This window comes from Schistocerca piceifrons, chromosome 10, assembly GCF_021461385.2.
Source record: "Schistocerca piceifrons isolate TAMUIC-IGC-003096 chromosome 10, iqSchPice1.1, whole genome shotgun sequence".
Classification (NCBI taxonomy): Eukaryota; Metazoa; Arthropoda; class Insecta; order Orthoptera; family Acrididae; genus Schistocerca; species Schistocerca piceifrons.
Window position 1 is genome coordinate 131,709,922 of NC_060147.1, and position 20,890 is coordinate 131,730,811.

Sequence of the window (20,890 nt, forward strand, 5' to 3'; positions counted from 1 at the left end):
TACCACTATTTGGGTATATGAATAGTTAGTGCTAACTGGTGAAAACTGAGGATAGAAAACAATATTTCCGATTTTAAGTTGCCCCATTTTCCATGGGCTACAAGCAGATAAAGGCATATTATACAGACACAGGCAGCAGATGACTTACTTTCTATTTTAATTAAAAGCTATGAATTAATTGTTAAGTTTTTAATTTAGTACTGTTGCCTTAATTACTTTCTCTTTTCTTATTTCATAGACACAGACAGCTATAAAGTAATTGTGTTAAACTTGTACCATTATTTTTCTTTGATTATCTAGAATGAAAAACAGTTTTGTAGTGAAATATAATTACTTTTTAACAGGAGTTTAAATAAAATTAATTTTTTGCTGACAAAACTAAAAATCCTTATTTAAAAAATCAAATGAATAATTTAGATAGGAGGTGAAACAGAACATTTAACAGGAACAATGACACTATAATAGTTAATATTTCAACAACGAATTAATCCAATTGCCAATATTTATTGTCCAGTCTGTTCACAAATACACATCCTACAATGTGTTGCTCTATAAGTTGGCTCCTTTCAGAAACAGTATCATTCAAAGACGATGCCAATCCTTTTTAAGCCACAAAACTTTCTAACTACAATAAATATTGTCGAGCTATAAATGACAAGCCTAGCATACACCTTTTACTGCTTCTGCATAATAAAGGAAAACAGGTACAGTATTGTCTTAGCAATGCTGCACTGATTCTTACATTCTGTGTGTGTTGCTCATTTGTAACTGACAATGTTGTTATTAAAATAGCACTGATTGCTTTCCCCATTTTGTATACTAATCAAATATTTCAAAGCAATGGAAATTTTACGAACCAGTGTTACTCGTTTTAAAAAGAGTTTGATTTAAAAACCAATAATCTTACCACTACTGATATGACAAATAGATATACCACTTTTTTATATAGTTATTAATTTTAAAAAATAAAAATACTGGTATAATGGAAACCAAACAAATAATATAAGACACTGGTTATTTTGAATTAAACTATCAGTATAAGTTTTAATTGGTAAGTTTTCCCATCCCTAACTCATAGGCTTCCACCACAATGCGAAGGGCCGGGAAGAGGGGAGAAGCGGGAGGGGGAGGGGGAGGGGGAGGGGGAGGGGGAGAGGGAGAGGGAGGGGGAGGGGGAGGAGGGGGAGGGGGAGGAGGGGGAGGGGGAGGGGGAGGGGGAGGGGTGGTGGTGCAAGGACACTTGCCCACTTCTGGAATCTAGTTGCAGTGTTTTAATTCATATTATTCTCCCACATTTCTAGTGTCTACTGTGTTTTATTCTATTAAGTTGCAGATTCAGTATTAGCGAGCAATTCAGGTAATGCCACAGACAATTACTATACAATGTTGCGCCCCACCAGCTAGCCGCGCAGTCTAACGTGCTGCTTCCTGAGCAGGAAGCCATGCTGGACCCCGGCACGAATCCGCCCAGCAGATTGGTGTCGAGGTCCAGTGTGCCAGCCAGCTAGTGAATGGTTGTTAAGGCGGTTTTCCATCTACCTTGGCAAATGAAGGCCGGTTCCCCTTATTCCACCTCAGTTACACTGTGTCGGCGATTACTGCGCAAACACTATTTCCACGTACACGTACACCCTAATTATTCTACCACGCAATCATTTGGGGTTACACTCATCTGGTATGAAAAGTTCCTGGGGGCCGAACTGCACAATAACCCTGGGTTTGGTGTGGGGCATCGGTGGGGTTGATGGACTGCTGTGAGGTTGTGAACCACTGAAGGCTACAGTGGAATGAAGCCTCTGTTGTACAGGATGGCAGCCAGTTAGGGAATATTTTAGGGGAATTGATTAAAACATTTATTTCAAAGGCCCAGTGAAATCTTTACAAGTTTTCTCCCAGAGTAACTTACGCTGTATCTATGTGACACAAGTCTCCTGTCTTGCAAAACCGAGGCAGTTCTGTCCAGTTAAAGCTGCTGACAAGAGACGCCCTGAGACCTCTGCTGAAACTGCTAGCGAATTCATGCCACTGGTTTTACCCTATAGCGTGCGTGGGATACACGTCACGTGGGTGGACAGTGGAGTGTTCTGTGGTATGGAACTCAGTTGCCTCTCTCTCTTGTAATCCAGACCTCGAGCAGAACAGAGATCTTTTCGGAAGGCAGAGCCTCTGGCTCTGCTTTCCACGATCGGCCACCAACATGAACCGCTTCCCCTTCCGTTGCCCATTTCAGTTAACTGTTCGACCTCCTAGACTGGCCTAAGTGGTGGTGGTTGTTGGGATGTTTAAGGGGAACTAAACAGCGAAGGTCATCAGTCCCCCATTCCAAAAACAGGCGAGACATAAATTCGCAAAGCAGGTAAAACCCCAAGGAGAAGGAGACTCCCCCCTCCCCCCCCCCCCCCCCCCCAGGCACGGAAAGAACACAAATGTGGCAACAAACACTACAGACAAGAAGAGTACAGATGAACACCAGACAGAAAGAAACAGAAGAAAAGACGATGGCTAGAGACTGGTTGACTGACCACAAGAACAAAAAAAGGGAAAGGGTCAACCGTCCGACTACACACTAAAATCTGCTACCAAATACGAGATACTCGAGGACAAGAGACACAGAAAGGGAAAGGGGCAGGACCTCCCTAAATGGAACCATAAAAAGGACTACCATGGACAGAATTTAAAACGTCGTCAGCCATGGAGGCATCGTCGCATAAAACCAAAGGCAAAGTGCCCGGGAGATTAAAAGACTACCGGAGGGTGTGCAGTCGGGGACACTCCAACAAAATGTGGGCGACTGTCAGCCAGGACCCACACCGACACGGGGGGATCCTCCTGACGCAAAAGATGGCCGTGCGTCAGGTAGGTATGGCCGATGCGGAGCCAACACAGGATGACAGAGTCCCTGCGAGAAGCCCGCAGGGAGGACCGCCACACATCGGTCGTCGCCTTAACAGCCCGCAGTTTATTCGGGGATGTCAGGCCACGCCACTCATCAGCCCACATCCCAAGCACCTTACGGCGCAACGCCAACTGCTGATCTTGAGCCGGGAGGCTGATCTCCAAAGCTGGGGTGTCGATCGCCCCTTTGGCCACCCTGTCGACACGTTCGTTCCCCGGGATGCCAACGTGATCTGGCGTCCAAACAAAGACCACCGAACGACCAGAGCGGGTAATGGCGGAAACAGACTCCCAAATAGAGGATACCAGAGGAGAAGAGGGATAGCAGCGGTCGAAGGCCTGGAGGCTGCTCAGGGAGTCACTGCAGATGACGATGGACGTACCTGAGCAGGAACGCATATGCTCAAGAGCGCGCAATATGGCCACCAGCTCTGCAGTAAAAATACTGCAGCCAGCCGGCAAGGAGCGCTGTTCAACATGGGCAGTGTGAGCAAAATCGTAGGCAGTGCGACCATCAACCAGGGAACCATCAGTGTAGACAGTCTCACAACCCGAAAATGAGGCGAGGAGCGCAAGAAAATGGCGACGGAGGGCCACAGGCGGAACCAAGTCCTTGGGTCCCTGTGCCAAGTCCAGACGGACGGACGGCTGGGGCAAACACCAGGGTGGCGTAGGTGCACGGACCCGGAAGGGAGGCAGAAGAGGGAATGACCCCAGTTCCGACAGTAGGGACTGGACACGAACAGCTATGGAAAGCCCAGACCGAGGTCGCCGTTCGGGCAGATGGGGGACCACGGCAGGGAAAAGCAAAAGCAGGCGATGATGGGGATGGCCCGGCGAGCAATGCACGTGGACAGCATAGTCGGCGAGCAGTCGATGGCGGTGAATCCGCAGTGGGGGAACCCCGGCCTCCACCAGTAGACTATCCACGGGGCTTGTACGAAAAGCGCCAGTTGCAAGCCGAACCCCACAGTGGTGTATGGGGGTCTAACAACGTCAACACTGAGGGTGATGCAGACCCATAGGCCAGGCTCCCATAATCAAGCCTGGACTGCACAAGGGCTCTGTACAATCGCAACAGCGTGCAGCGATCTGCACCCCAAGACGTGTGGCTCAGGCAGCGGAGGGCGTTGAGGTGCCGCCAGCACTTTTGCTTCAGCTGAGTAATATGAGGAACCCATGTGAGCCGGGCATCAAAGACGAGTCCTAAGAAGCGGCAAGTGTCCACCACTTCAAGCAGGTGGCCGTCGAGGTAAAGTTCAGGATGAGGGTGGACCGTCCGACGCCTGCAGAAGTGCATAACTCGAGTCTTGGCTGCAGAGAACTGAAAACCATGAGTCAGAGCCCATGATGCTGCCTTGTGAACGGCTACTTGCAGCCTGCGTTTGGCGACTCCCGTAGTCGTTGAGCTAAATGAGATGCAGAAGTCGTCGGCATACAAAGAAGGAGACACCGACGACCCCACAGCCACAGCCAGACCATTAATGGCCACGAGAAATGAGGAGATGCTCAACACCGAGCCCTGCGGGACCCCATTTTCCTGTATATAAGAGGAACTAGAGGTGGCACCGACTTGCACCCGGAAAGAGCGGCGCAATAAGAAGGTTTGAAGAAAAGCCGGGAGCCGACCACGAAGACCCCACTCATGCAACGTAGCAAGGATGTGATGCCTCCATGTGGTGTCATACGCCTTCCGCAGATCAAAAAATACAGCAATGAGATGCTGACGTCAGGCAAAGGCCATACGGATAGCAGATTCCAGCCACACCAAATTGTCCGCAGCAGACCGGCCCCGATGGAAGCCACCCTGGGATGGAGCGAGGAGACCGCGCGACTCAAGCACCCAACACAAATGCCGTCCCACCATACGTTCGAGCAATTTGCACAAAACGTTGGTGACGGTAATGGGACAATAGCTGTCCACCGCCAGTGGGTCCGCACCGGGCTTCAGGATGGGGACAATAACACCCTCTCACCATTGCGAAGGGAACACGCCCTCGCTCCAAATGCGGTTAAAGATGGTGAGGATGTGTCTCTGGCAGTCCCTGGAGATGCTTCAGCATCTGCGCATGGATGCAGTCTGGTCCTGGTGCTGTATCAGGGCAATCGGCGAGGGCAGCGAGGAATTCCCTCTCGCTGAAAGGAGCATTGTATGTTTCAGAACGACGCGTGTGGAATGATAACGGCGTCTGCTCGGCTCACTCCTTTAGAGAGCGTAAAGGCGGGGAGGGGGGAGGGGGGGGGGGGGGGAGTTGCAGTCGCAGAGCTCGTAGCAAAATGCGCTGCAAGGTGTTCAGCAATGGTGGCAGCGTCCGTGCAAACAGCGCCGTCCAGGGAGAGCCCAGGGACACCCATAGGGGTCCGGTATCCATAAATCCGCCGGATCCGGGACCACACGAGCGAGGGAGAGACACGGGAGGCCAAGGATGAGACATACCTCTCCCAGCACTCCTGCTTACGCCATGCAATAAGACGACGGGCCAAGACACGGAGCCTCTTAAAGGCGATGAGGGTCTCCAGAGACAGGTGCCGCCTATGACGCTGGAGAGCCCGCCTACGGTCGCGAATAGCCTCAGCAATCTCCGGCGACCACCAGGGGACAGCCTTCCTCCGAGGGAGACCAGAAGAGCGGGGGATGGCAGCCTCGGCCGCAGAAATGATTGACGTGGTCAAGACACGGACCACCTCGTCAATGTCACCCTGTGGGGGAGACTCAATGGTGGCAGCGGAAGTAAAAGCCGGCCAGTCAGCCCTGTTGAGAGCCCAGCGGGACAGGCGCCCAGAAGAACGACACTGGGGCAGTGACAAATAGATGGGAAAATGGTCACTACCACACAGGTCAGGATGCACTCTCCAGTGGAGGGATGGGACAAGTCCAGGGCTGCAAAGAGAGAGATCGATGGCCGAGAACGAACCATGGGCCACACTGAAATGCGTGAGAGCACCGGTGTTCAAGAGGCTAAGGTCGAGCTGAGCCAACACATGCTCCACGGCACGACCGCGGTCATCGGAGACAGTCCCACCCCATAGAGGGTTGCGGGCATTGAAATCGCCCAGAAGCAGCAATGGTGGCGGGAGTCGAGCCAGCAGCGCAGCCAAGACATGTCGGGGGAGCTCTCCATCCGGAGGAATGTAAACAGAGCAAACAGTAATAGCTCAACCCTGGCAGCGACTGCCTCTAAAGGCGTCAGAAGGGGTACTGGCGAGCTACAGACAGAGTGGTGAACAAAGAGGCAAACCCCACCTGACGCTCGTTGACAGGCAGCACGGTTCTTATAGTATCCCCGATAACCGCGAAGGGCGGGGGTCCGCATTGCTGGAAACCAAGTTTCCTGCAGAGCAATGCAGAGAACAGGGGAAACACTCAAAAGCATCTGGAGCTCAGGCAGGTGGCGAAATAACCGCCGCAGTTCCACTGGAGAATGGAAGCAGGAAGGGACTGGGAGGGCGTGAAGGCGACTAAGAGGCAGACGGCGCCTCAGAGCCAACTGCCGCCACCGGGGGAGAGGCATCTGTGTCCATAGGAAAGGCCCCCGAGGGTTCTGTGAGGGCGAGATCCGCGGCAGAGGCGAGGATCTCCACCTCATCCCCGGAGCCAGAACTATTTATAGCAGGCGGGTACTGAAACTGCCGGAACGTCCTTCTTCTTGGACACGTTCCATTCCTTCTTCTCGCGTCTGTCCTTAGGGTTAGAGGGCTGGGAGAGCTTCTCTGAAGGAGTGTCGGAAGCTGACGACGACGCAGAAGCCCTACGACCAGCAGGTGGTGGAACCTTCAGCCACTGGCTGACATCCGGCTGGGTAGGAGAAGAAACGGAGGAAGGGAGAGCCCTGAGGGACCTCTTCCACGAGAGAGGAACCGGCAGAGGCAACGCCGGCGGAGAAAGAGGGGGAGGGATCGAGCCCCCCCGGTTTTGGAGCAGATGTCACTCCCGAAGGAAGTGTGGGGGGAGTGACAGAAGAGGGTTTGCCCCCAACTGCTAAGGGGGCAACAGAGGAAGGCTTGCCCCCAGGCACGAGGGGGGCAGACAGAGATACACGGCCCCGAGGGCCCACTGAAGGCGGCACAGATGAAGCGACAACCGTCGCTTGCGAGGGCGACGATAACGTGGCTGCAGCATAAGATGTTCGAAGGGAAGCTGGATACAACCTTTCATATTTCATTTTTGCCTCTCGATAAGTAAGCTGGTCCAGGGTCTTAAATTCCATTATCTTCCGCTCCTTATGAAGAACGGGGCAATCCGGCGAGCATAGAGAGTGGTGCTCCCCACAGTTGACACATACAGGCGGAGGCGCAAATGGAGAATCGGGATGAGAGGGGCGTCTGCAATCTCGACATGTGGCACTGGATGGGCAACGGGAGGACATATGCCCAAACTTCCAGCACTGGAAGCACCGCATCGGGGGAGGGACATATGGCTTGATGTCACAATGGTAAATCATTACCTTGACCTTCTCGGGCAAGACATCACCCTCGAAGGCCAAGATAAAGGCACCGGTGGCCACCCTGTTAGTCTTGGGTCCTCTATGTACACAACGGACAAAATGTACACCACGTAGTTCCAAGTCGGCTCTCAGCTCGTCGTCGGATTGTAACAATAGGTCACGATGGTAAATAATCGCCTGGACCATATTTAAGCTACTGTGGGGAGTGACGGTAACAGGGACGTCACCCAGCCTATCACACAAGAGCAACGCTCGTGACTGGGCTGGGGAGGACGTCTTGAGGAGGTTGGACCCATTCCTCATTTTAGACAACCCCGCCACTTCCGCAAACGTATCCTCCAGGTGTTCCACAAAAAACAGAGGCTTCGTCGTAAGAAAGGAGTCACCATCAGTCCTGCTGCAGACAAGGTATTGTGGCACGTAAGGCTCCCGCTTGGCACCAGATCTGCGTTCCTCCCATGGCGCAGCCAACGAGGGGAACGACTGAGGGTCATATTGCGCAGCATCAAACTCAACTCTGCCTCGCTTAGAGACGCAGGTGGCCGTGCGACCACCAGCTCGGTGTGATTTATTGCGCTTCATTGCGCCACATCCGCCCAGATGCCACCTACTCCGAACGAGGGCTCTCCTCAAGGGCGCCACCCAGCCAAAGCAACGGGTACCTGGCCGATATCCCGTTGCCCGGAGTCCCCGTGCCCCAGACAAGATGGGCACATACTCCTTGGCATGCATGGGGAAGAAACAGCTCTGGCATCTGTAGTGCGATCCCTGCGTGGTCAGGGGGCTACCACCAAGAGGGTACATGATGACCCCACCACAACGGACTGGCTACTGTGCTGGATTTTAGGTGTCGAAAGGGTTCACAGTTGTCGTGGGCGCTAAGAAGGGGATTGTGCACAAGACGAGAAGGAGGCAACCCAGAAGACGTTGGGTGTAAATCCCGCCACACGACAAGAGGTAGCATGCAAGATGGCCGTGCATGATGGACCAATAGAAAAATACCACGTAAGGCGTCCTTCCCCAAATGGCACGCACTAACAACGGAAATTTGGAAAAATGGAGGTCAAACCCAAGAGGGGACCATCACATAAGGCTGAAAAGTTTGAGACTCCTTTTAGTCGCCTCTTACGACAGGCAGGAATACCGCGGGCCTAGTCTTACCCCCGAACCCGCAGGGGGAACTGGCCTAAGCCTGGTAACATCCGACCCTAGGCGTGCCCCCTGTACACCGTACATTGAAATATATCCTCTTTATTGTACCTGATTTTCTGTTGTGTCACTTAACGGGAGCCCTGGATGCCCACTCTCAAATCCTGACCGCTCGACCTCCGGCAGACTGTCGTCACGGGGCATATGTAACAACCTCCTCCCCACTTCCCTGCCTGTATACATTAACATTGGTGACCAGAAGTGGGATCATACATGTTAACATTGGTGTCAGAAGTGGGATCCTATACATTAACACCATCGTTTCTAGGGCCCAGGTTTAATACATACAAACAATGTTTATCTGGCTAGCTAGAAGAAAGTGTGTCACTTCATTGGTGTGGTGGTAGTTTCAGCAATGTCTCACATTAAGACACTGCTGCACATTAACATGTCAAAATGGGGAGCCAAGACAGTTTTGGGTCACACTGAGAGATTCCCAACTGTTGTCTAGCTGAATACTGGTCCTAAATTACACTTTACGTGACCATCCAAAAATGTAGCTTTCATACAACATTCTGATCAACTTTAATTATACCAGCAACATGACACACACACACACACACACACACACACACACACACACACATCACACAAAACCTCTGCCTCTGGCCACCGAGGACAGACTGGGAGTAACTGAGAGGAGTAAAAAAACTGTGGGTGCAGTTGTGTAACAGAAGGTTGTGCAGTGCTGGAGTGGGAGCAGGGAATGGGTTAGGGGGACAAAGGACAGAGACTAGCAAAGGTTGAGGCCAGGAGGGTTACTGGAACGTAGGCTATATTGCAGGGAGAGTTTCCACCTGTGCAGTTCAGAAAAACAAGTGATAATAGGAAGGAGCCAGATTGCACAGGGTGTGAAGCAGTCATTAAAGTGAAGAATGTTGTGTTGGGCAGAGTGCTCAGCAACTGGGCGGCCCATCTCTTTCTTGGGCACAGTTTGTTGGTGGCTAGTTGTGCAGACAGAAAGCCTGTTGGTTGTCATGCGCATGTAGAACACAGCATAGTGGTTGCAACTTAGCTTGCAGATCACATGACAGCTTTCACAGGTAGCCCTGCCTTTGATGGGGTACGAGATGCCTATGACCTGACTGGAATAAGTGATGGTGGGAGGATGTGTGGGACAGGTCTTAAATCTACGTGTATTGCAGGGATATATGCCACGAGGCAAGGGTTTGGGAGCAGGGGTTGTGCAGGATATTGTGTAGGTACAACAGGTAGCAGAATACCACTGTGGGAGGGCTGGGACAGGATATTCTTCATTTCAGAGCACAATGAGACGCAGTTGAAACCCTGGCAGATTCACTTGCCCCAGTCCTGGGTGGTACTATATTTCTCAATGCCCAAGGGATTCCTAACTTATAACCCCCTTCCCGTCACCAAGACCAAATATATCTTCACTCAAAATTACTTCAGCTTTGAATGCATTAACTACAAACAACCCTGTAATATGGTGATGGGAACATGCATGGCACCATCCTATGCCAAACTATTCACAGGCCATCTAAAGGAATCCTTCCATACCACCCAGAATCCCAAAATCCTCATCTGATTCAGATTCACTGATGATATCTTTGTGCTGGATTGAAAGTGAGGTCACCGTATCCACAATCCTCCAGAACCTCAATGCCTTTTCCTCCATTTTCTTCACCTGGTCCTCCTCAACACAAGAAGCCACCTTCGTCAATGTTGAACCCCACCTCAAAGATGGCTACATCAGTACCTCTGTCCATATCAGACCTAACAACCACCAGCAATACCTCCACTTCAACAGCTGTCACCCATTCCATGCCATGAAGTCCCTCCCATACAGCCTACCAACCTGTCACTGTTGCATCTGTACTTATGAGTAATCCCTTTCCAAATATACTGAGGGTCTCACTGGGGCCTTCACAGACCAAAATTACCCTCCCAATCTGGTACAGAAACAGATCTCCTGTGCCTTATCTCTCCAATCACCCACCACCTTCCAAAGCCCCTTTGTCTGGCCGAAAAGGATTATTCCCCTCGTGACTCAGTGCCACCCAGGACTGGAGCAACTGAATCACGATCTCCACCAAAGTTTCAACTACATGTAGTTATGCCCCCTGAAATGAAGAATATCCTACCTGCTATCTTTTCAACCACCCCCCCTCTCCCCACCACCACCACAACATATTCTGCTGCTCACCCAACCTACCTAATATCCTTGTCTGTCCCTACTCCACCCTGTTCCCAATTCCTTGCCTCATGGCTCATATCCCTGTAATAGACCTGCATGCAATACCTGTCTCATATATTCTCCAACTACCACCACCACCATCACCACCACCACCACCACCACCTACTCCACTACGGTCAAAGCATCACTTTTCCCATCAACAGCACAGCTACTTGTGAAAGAAGCCATATGATCTACAAGCTAAGCTGCAACCACACTGGCGCATTCTATGTGGGACTGAAAACCAACAAGCTGTCTGTTTGCACAAATGGCTACATACGAACTGCTGGACTACCCAGTTGTTGAGTACACTGGCCAACACAAAGTTCTTCACATCAATGACTGCTCCATCAATATCAGCTCTTCTGAACTGCGTAAGTGTGACTTTGTCCACCTCGCACTCCAGCACTACACAGCACCCACAGTCTTTTTACATCTCTCCTTTACGACTTTCCCCACCCTCCTCCCTTCTGGCTGCCCATCTCGGCCATATATGCTCCCACATGCAGCACTTTACTGTCCCCCACAACTATCACGCTATCACTCCCCCTCCTCACCCGAGCCTAGTCCTTACCCACACCATCCCACATTGCTTCTCCTCATCACACACAGCTGCTTGCAGTCCAGTCTTGGTGGCCAGAGACAGTTGTCACGTGTGTCACTTGTGCTTGCATGAACACGCACGCGTGCATGTGTGTGTGTGTGTGTGTGTGTGTGTGTGTGTGTATAAAAACCTCTCTTGTTTAGCAGTCTTTCTGTTGTGCCTGTCTGTGACTCAATATCTCCACTATATGCTAAGTAGCGATCTTTCCTTTTCATAATATTATCATTATGTTTTATCAAAGTAATTTATTTGAAAAAATACACTGAGTGAATAAATATCAATTGCTTTGGACACAAATTGTCAAATTTAATTCTTCAGGCACAATATCTCTTCAAATTCTACGACTAAGTTGTATGAAGAATGGCAATTTAGAATTTTGTCATTGCTCAGATAAATTTCTGCGGACACCCACTGAGGTATCTACAGTTTAATGTGCACTCCCATCAAGTCACAACCTAGCCTCTTCTTACATTAACAACTCACTGTCAGAGGTGATAAGTGACACGAAAGTCCTCATACTGATCTCCGATCGAACTCGGCATCAAAGGATTTGTCACCTTGAATGTCAGCACTGAGCCACAGCTCTACACGAGCAATAAGAAGTTACAGAATGAAAACAGACTTTGGGCTGTGACTCTTCTGTCCTTCTCACAGCTGGCCAACTGATGTGTCACCCGAATATCTTTGCCAATCTATGTAGAGTTTCTGTTACCTGAGGCAAGGGATACTCTGCAACCCTTCCAAAAATTTGAATGGAGCACAGACGAACTGCAAAGTTTTTGTTGTGCGCTGTGCCGAAATCTGTTTCAAAAATGATCCGATGCATAGAAGGCAGCAGTCAGGGAGGGATCTAGTTATACAATTACTCAGATGTACTTACACTGTCGGGTGGAAGACGAGTGCACGGACACTCTTCTTGTGGTTGGTCAATGTGGCCCTCGACTTGCCAGCGGCCAAGTCCCACAGCCTTATAGTGCAATCGTGGCTGCCGGTCACAATCTGTACAGACAGAGTGAAAGAAATCCGTCAATTGGATAATGAGAACAAAGTACACTGAAAAGTGTGATGTGTGCATTTACTTTTTTAATGCTGAGAGAAAAAATTAATAGTAAAGTACAATTACGACCACAAAATCATTACAAAAGTCTTCAGACTGAGCGAAAGAAATCTGTCACTTGGATAACGAGAACAAAGTTCACTGCAAAGTGTGATGTGTGCATTTACTTTTTTAATGCCAAGAGAAAAAATTAATAGTAAAGTACAATTATGACCACAAAATCATTACAAAAGTCCTCAGGAGTGAAAATCCTTGCAAGCATCAGCAAGCCTCATTTGTATACACACCTGCCTTCTTTTCAGTTTCTCCATTTCTCTCACTACTGATTTTCTCTCACCAGATTCCAAAATGCACTGCATCAGCTATTCCATTTAAATATGAGGGTTGTCCCAAAAGTAAGGTTCCCATATTTTTTACAAATAGAAAATATTGTTTATTGTTATTAATGTATACATTGTTGAAGAGCTTACACTTTTGTCTATTTTTCAACACACTCTCCAATTTTTTCGACATACTTTTGAAGACAGTCCTCCAGCTTTTGCATTCCTAAGTTGAAGAAGTTTCCCGCCAACTCGAGGACACGTGTGACCTCTGCTCGGACTTCATGGTCGCTCTGGAAGCGTTTGCCACCTAAGTGTTCCTTTAGCTTGGGGAAGAGGTGATAATTGCTGTATGGGGGATAGGGCATAACAGTCCACCCAAATTTCTTCAAAAGCTCCTTTGTTTGATGGGCGACATGGGGTCATGTGTGGTCGTGAAGAAGCACTACTGCCTCCGTCAGTCATCCTCTGCGGCGATTCTGGATTGCTCGCCGGAGTTTGGTCAATGTTTCACAATATCTGTCTGAGCTTACTGTCATCCCAGGTTGCATGAAATCAATGACCAGTACCCATTTCCAATCCCAAAACACAGTTGCCATAACCTTTCCTGCTGACTGCGTTTGTTGGAATTTCTTTGGTGGCAGTGAAGCGGAGTGACACCACTGATGAGATTGTTGTTTTGTTTTGGGGGTGTAATGAAACACCCACATTTCATCTCCCATGATGACAGAGTCCAACAACTTCTCCTTGTTGCCCCCCCCCCTCCCCCCTCACACTGTTGAAGAAACCTGTGAGCCAGTCAAGGTGTTGCTCCTTGTGTCCATCAATCAGCATCTGGGGGACCCAGCGAGCACACATCTTGCGAAAACCCAATGTTTCTGTTAAAGTTCTTTCAATTGTGCTGTGGGAAGCTTCAGGAATGCATTCAACAAGTTCATGGACGGGGACCCACCGAACTATGAGCAGCTCACTGTTGATCTTCTCCACAATCATATCCGAAACTGGCGGTCTTCCACTCCGTTCTTCATTGTGAACCTCTGTGCAACCCTCAAGAAAAAGTCTTGCACCATTTGCGGACGTGCTGAACAGACATGCACCCTTAACCATAAGCCTCAGTCAGTTGCCAATGAATCTCCACGGACGGTAACTTTCTCGCGTGGAGAAACCGAATTACTGCTTGAACCTTGCACTTGGCGGGAGCAGCGATCAACACTTCCATCTCTGACGGCTGCCAAGCCAACTCTGAGCGACATAGAGAATCATAGACGGGCGGGCTCGAGAGTGGGGGAACCACAACACATGGCACTGTTGTCAACTTAGCCTAGCACCTTCCCTCGAGGCTGTAGCGCATTGGGAACCTTACTTTTGGTACAACCCTCGTACTGTCCAAATCCCTAACTTTCTTGAGAATATTAGCAGTTTTGAATAGAGTTAATTGTCTCTGACATTACACTTGGTCGACATATAACCAGTGTTGCAAAAGTTAAAAAAAAATTTTGAGAATAAGAAAGCTTTAAAATTTTTATTTGCATCATCTGTCCTCCATATCATGGACTTCTTTCCAGATGATTATTCTCATAAATACAAAATAATTATTTGCTTGTACTTAACTGAAAAATAATATAAGCAAACATTATCTGTACACTGGCCCAAACATTATGTCTAAAGTCAAATCTTCAAATGTACTGGATAATATAAGGAATTGCTTTGCAATTGAGAGTAAAGGTACTCGCTTGTGTGTAATATCAGTTACTGGAAAAAATCTGAGTGCTTTATTAATTGATCCATTTACCTTTTGTGTTCAGAAGCCTACATCAGGAATGGAGATCAGTGTTTAATGTCCTGTTGACAATGGGGTCATTTGGAGACGGAGCACAAATGCAGATTAAGGAAGGATGGAGAAGGAAATCAGCCGTGCCTTTTCAAAGGAACCATCTCGGCATCTGCCTGAATCCAAGTCCAGTGTGCTAATCACTGTGCTACCCCACTTTGTGCCACATCAAGAACAACAGCTAGCAGCAGTGTGGGACAAGTAAGGAAGCTGTCAAAAAGGCAGAAGTAAAATACTAGCACACTCAATTAACACCAGTCTGCTGAAGCCTGTTCGTACCCACATGGACATAACTCAATCACCAGGAGTCACTGGTCTCGTACACTGATAGGGAATGGTGTTGCATCATTAACTGGCATACTACTGACAGTAACTTTTTGTTCCTTAAATTTAAATAGTCACCTGCAGGAGGAGTGACTAAACACATTCTTTTTTTTAATTTTCAGGGATTCTCAGTTTCTCGTTGTGTGTGTAGTTTCAGCATCGAATTTCAAGACATTCTTATCTGTCGTACAAAGTATAACAAGTAGTATATCATAAACTTATGCAGGCAAATCTATTTTTACAATTTGAGAAGAATAGCGATGACCGTACCTATAACACTATAAGAAAAAGTGACATTAATCAATCATTATTAAAAATGTCAGTGGCTCAGAAGTTCACTATACATTGACAAAAATTGTTGATCATCTGCTCGATAATATAATATGTCTGACAAGTAATAAAGCAAGTTTTAATTTAATTTAAAATAATTTCTTCTGGAGACCTCCTCTTATTCCGTACACAATTTTTTTTTTTTAAACAGGTAGTGTGCAAAAAATCTAGTTTCTAGTGTAGTTGCACGAGTATGACTGAAAAATAGTATTTTCATAAATGTTAAATTTATGTCAAGTTTGCTATTTAGGAACACGTATGTAGCTAGTGCGCAGTCAATCAATAAAACTAGTTATATTTAAAAACAAAGATGATGTGACTTACCAAACAAAAGTGCTGGCAGGTCGATAGACACACAAACTAACACATACATACACACAAAATTCAAGCTTTCGCAACAAACGGATGCTTCATCAGGAAAGAGGGAAGGAGAGGGAAAGATGAAAGGATGTGGGTTTTAAGGGAGAGGTAAGGAGTCATTCCAATCCCGGGAGCGGAAAGACTTACCTTAGGGGGAAAAAAGGACAGGTATACACTCGCACACACACACATATCCATCCACACATACACAGACACTAGCAGACATTTGTAAAGGCAAAGAGTTTGGGCAGTTTTGAAGCAACCGTTTGTTGCGAAAGCTTGAATTTTGTGTGTATGTTTGTGTTTGTTTGTGTGTCTATCGACCTGCCAGCACTTTCGTTTGGTAAGTCACATAATCTTTGTTTTTAGATATATTTTTCCCACGTGGAATGTTTCCCTCTATTATATTCATATCACTAAAACTAGTTACATATAATTATTCTGTGAACTGACTCAGTCCACGTCATTCCACTAAAACATAATTCAGATTATCTATGCAACATGTCACTACGTACCTAATAAGCCAGCTAACTACTAACACCTTTCACACTCTGCTGGCACCCTTAATGCTTTGATACACAGGGCACACAGGGTTCCAGACGAAGAATCACCACACGACAAACCTGCACTCGGGGGAGAGCATCTTCACATCAAATGCATATTTCCGGCAACACATTCACAAGGTGTTCGACATATGACCAAGGATGCACGTTCATGACTGCAAGGATGAGGGCGATACTTTTGGGTCGACTACATTTCTGCTGTATTCAGGTGCTCTTTTCTCTCAAAGGTAGGCCAGATATTCGAGATATGCCATATCGGAGTGATCTTCCACTCTCCTGTGAAGACTGCAGCCCTACTCGGTTCTGCAAGGGTTGTTCACCTCTTCAAAAGACAGATGTGTACCAGATTACTCTCAGGAGGAATGGCAATAATAAATGTGTAGGCTTCTGTGGCCACAGCCAGTTAATGTAAAAGCATTTTTAAGTGTCAGTTTTATCCAGTAATAGTTGTTTTAGTATCCTGAAAAGAGTTTATCAGATGAACATCAACAAAAGTAAAACAAGGGTAATGGAATGTAGTTGAACTAAATCAGGTGACACTGAGGCAATTAGACTTGGGAATGGCACATTAAAACTAAGACAATGAGTTCTGCTTCACTGATGGTGGCCAAAGTAGAGTATAAAATTTAGACTGACATCAGAAAGAAAGGCATTACTGAAAAAGAGAAATTTGTTAACATCTAATATAAATTCAAGTTTTACAAAGTCTTTTATGAAGGTATCTGTGTGGAGCATAGCCTTGCACGGAAGTGACACGTGGACAGCAAACAGTTCAATTGAGAAGTATTCAAAATGAGGTGTTACAAAAGAATGCTGAAGATCTGGTGAGTAAGTCAAATAACTAATGAGGAGGGACTGAACTGAATTGGTGAGAAAAGAAATTTATGGGAGAACCTGAGTAAAAGGAACTGTCAGTTCAGTAATGAAGAAAAATGTGGAGAGTAAAAACTACAGATGTGCACAAAGACTTGAATACAGTAGGCAGGTTCAAACGAATGCAGGTTGCTGTAGTTATTCGGAAATGAAGATACTTGCACAGGATAGAGGAGTACAGAGAACTGCATCATGCCAGTCTTCGGACTGAAGATTGCAGCAACAACAACAGCAACAGTTGTTTTACAATATGGTGTGGCACCATACCTAGAAAATTTTTACATTAATTATAGCAGTTTGTACATTGGCAAAATGACACAAAATGTTCACGAGAGACGCATCTGGCGAAGACAGTACTCCTGCCTGTTACAGAAGAAGTCAGCAGCAATGGACCTCTGTGTCACTGTATGGACTACCCCAAAAATCTACCAGCCTTGAGAGTGGAAGTTAGATCTCTGAATATGATATTGCAGTGCCTGTGTTGTTCAGAAGTATGCTGCAATGTTCCTTCTGTGCAAAACAGGTACTGCAATATTGTATTTATTTGTCGACACTAAGTAAATGTCTCCCCTACACAGGAATGTACATAATGGATATACGAGTCCAGGTCGTAGACACACGATTGATGACATATGGTAGTTTGTATCTGGCCATGACACATGTTTGGACAGCCTCATGGAAAGGCCCTCGTGATAAGTGGGACTTCTAGGTTCGAGTCCCAGTGTGGCGCATATTTTCATTGTCATCATTCCATTAGATAGTTGATGGTTGTCCATATTTGTAACTGTGAATAGATTTCATACAAATCTTTCAATGTTTATACATGCACTTAAAAATTACGTTTGTAGAAAAAACAATATGGTCTATGGCAAGCTAGGCCACAAGAATGAGAATTGTAAGGACCCCATAAATGGGTCAATGGTGCACTACACATCAGAGGCCACTAACTAGGTGACTGACAGTGTGTGGAATGCATATAACTTTTGTTTAGCTTACATGACTATCCATTCATTCTGAATAATGATAGCTGAAGGACACCCCAAAGTATTACGATGAGATTAAAAGAAATAACCCCCCCAGGGATCAAAAAGATTAAAATCCTACTGACCGAGCGTCAAAGAATGTGAACAAAGTGTGGAAGTTGAAGCCTTCTACGAAACAATGGAACTTGTACATACTACCAACAGCAAACTGGTTGAAACATGCAACTGATAGCAGTGAGATATTTGTGGTAAATTTAAGTTTATACTGGAAGGATAGGCTAAAGGGAAACACGGTTGGCACATTTATCACAGTAGAAAATAAACTCTAATCCAACTAGATATAAATTGAAGCTCATACAAGATTATTTGGGGAAGACTCAGTACAGAGGATTGGCATAAACTTGTTATTGGACCTTTCCATCAAACAAAAGATGTAACCAAGAACTTTAGAGACAACCTCATTTCACTGGTAAGCACGTTCCTTTCTCATTCTGTCATCATAAGGCAGAATAACTGTCTTTGTAAGTAGTTATCTTGGCATTACATCCTGTGAAACAGAACTAAATGCCTTCTCTGAAAACTACTTAGAACAGATAGTTTGGAAGCTCACTCATGACACAAATGTACTGGATCTAATTGCAATAAAAAGACCCGACCTCTTTCAGGCAGTTCCCACTGAAACTGGTACAGAATATTACGTGATGAAGAGGCAGTAGCACTTTATCTCAAAGAGCAACTCATAACATTTCACTGTGGGCGAGGAGCGAGTAGAACTGAGGGCCAAGTTTAGAATTGTTCACCAAACACTAGATATATATGTACCTAGTACAATAGCTCACGATGGAAGAGACCCTCCACGGTACACAGTCACAGTAAAGAAACTTATAGAGAAATCGCATATCACCTCAATACGGAACACACAGTAGTTACAGATTCTACTGAGGAGTCACCATCTCCAATACTGGCAGGTCAAGGAAATGGATTAGGACAAACGAGCACTCCATTCTCGTGCAAAGTGAGATACAACGAGCAGTCAATACGGACCTGTGGCTCAGCGGACTGGCAGATGACAGAGGCAACTGTGTTGGTGTGGCCAGTAAGTGTGTGCACGTTCGCCTTGGTGCGCATATCCCAGATGCGGCACGTCGCGTCTCGTCCTGCCGTCGCCAGCACGTCGATGTTAGGGTGCAGTGCCAATGTGTAGACGGCACTCAGGTGGCCGTGGTAGTGCCGGATTACCTGCAAATTCAAAACCAGGAATGTCATAAAAGCAGATGATCCTCCTATTTAAAAAACTGATTCGTATCGAACAGAAGGAGATAATGCTTTAATGCGCCACCACTTCCTAGTCCGTTAAGAGGTGTGGTGGGTTTGGGAAAGAGTACAGCAGGCGATCAGTCAGGTCCTTTTTGAGGGCCATTCCTGTTAAACCTAGATTACTAAACCCTTGAAAAAATTATGACCGTACTAGGGTATAAAATGAGACATTTTGTACTTAATTTGATATTAACATACCACTGGAAATGTAATAATGGTGATCAACTAATGCATAGCCCATAAATTATGACTTCCTCTAAATAAAATTTGGATTAGTAAATTTTACGGTGGTTTAGCAGCAACATAACATTTCCTTCCTACAGTATTCTAGGATTAAGTGATTGTGAGAAACTGAGTAAGACCTAAATCCAGACAGCATTCAAACTGAACTCCTGTCGAAATTAAAGCCCCTATCTTAACAACTGCCTGGGTTGACAGTTTGCACTTTTTTATGTCTAGCAGTTTGTATGATAAAAAATTAAAAATATATGGTCTAGCAGAGAGGGCATGTACTGTGTAGTTATAATTAAACTGATGTAGTTCTGTAAACTGCTGTGGAGGTTGTATATGTCACAGGATGCTGAAACGCTGTGGTATTTTCATTAATCAGTGCACTCGAGGAGTATGCAAAAAAATAAATTCTAGTTTCACTTTCTGCCATCACGTGAAAATATGGTGCTCTAAGCAGTCAGGGTGTGAAATATTTCTTGTTTTGATGTCAGTAAGCTGTTTGTAACTTGTCGATGTGAGTAGATTTCTTTTGCAAAGCGACTGTTGGTGTACAGGGTTAAGAATATTGAAGTTTTCCATACAAAATGCAGTGGCTATTGAGAAGAAAGACTGTGCACTGGCAGTAAAGTTGTTTTATCGGAACGGCTGCAACACAAGCACAGCAGTGCAGGAATATACTCGAAGGAAACAGCCGTGAAGAGGCCCTTGTCAATGAATTGGGCAAGAATATGATCAAGAAATTTTAAGAAGCAGGTGAATTATGTGGTGCAGCAGGGAGAGGGAAGCAGCCCATTCCCATGGCAGCTGCTGTAGCTATAGTTGACGGTGCAACACGTGCCTCATATCCTGCAGCCAGTGATCGAGCTGTGTCACGAGAATTGTCTCTCCGTTGGTCAGCAGGTCAAAATATTTTGTGGCGCATTTTACACTGGTACCCCTACAAGATTCAAAATGCGTGTCTTCTGTTCTTTGGCACACGTGGATATGGATTGGATGACATGAGATGTGGCTAGGGAATATCCTTTGGAAAGACAAGGCACATTTTACTCTGCACAGTGTTGTGAATACACAGAACTGTCACATATGGGGTTCTACTCCACCATGTGCTGTAAAGGAACATATACTGCAACTGTGTGGCATGATTTCACAAGTTCCTTCATTCTCGGTCCGTTTCTGTTTGAGGAGGTGAACACTCGTGGGAATGTTAGTTGTACAATGATATCTGCACGTTATAAGGGCCTCCTTGTGCAACACGTGATTCAACCTTTGCAAGAATGACACCACATTTCACTTGCCAGGTGAAAGATTTGCTTAGGGAAACCTTCGGTAGTGACCGCATCATTTCTGGGCGAGT

General features: G+C 46.6%; 1 protein-coding gene across 1 annotated transcript in view; it reads right to left on the minus strand.

Annotated features, from left to right (window-relative positions):
- The window catches only part of LOC124718837 (pleiotropic regulator 1), a 48,015-nt gene that overhangs the window by 12,182 nt on the left and 14,943 nt on the right, over positions 1-20,890 (minus strand). Inside the window, exons 6-7 of the mRNA XM_047244460.1 lie at positions 19,033-19,227; positions 12,228-12,346 (exon numbers count right to left, since the gene is read on the minus strand). Coding sequence (XP_047100416.1) covers positions 12,228-12,346; positions 19,033-19,227 — 314 coding nt within the window. The remainder of the gene's footprint in view (positions 1-12,227; positions 12,347-19,032; positions 19,228-20,890) is intronic.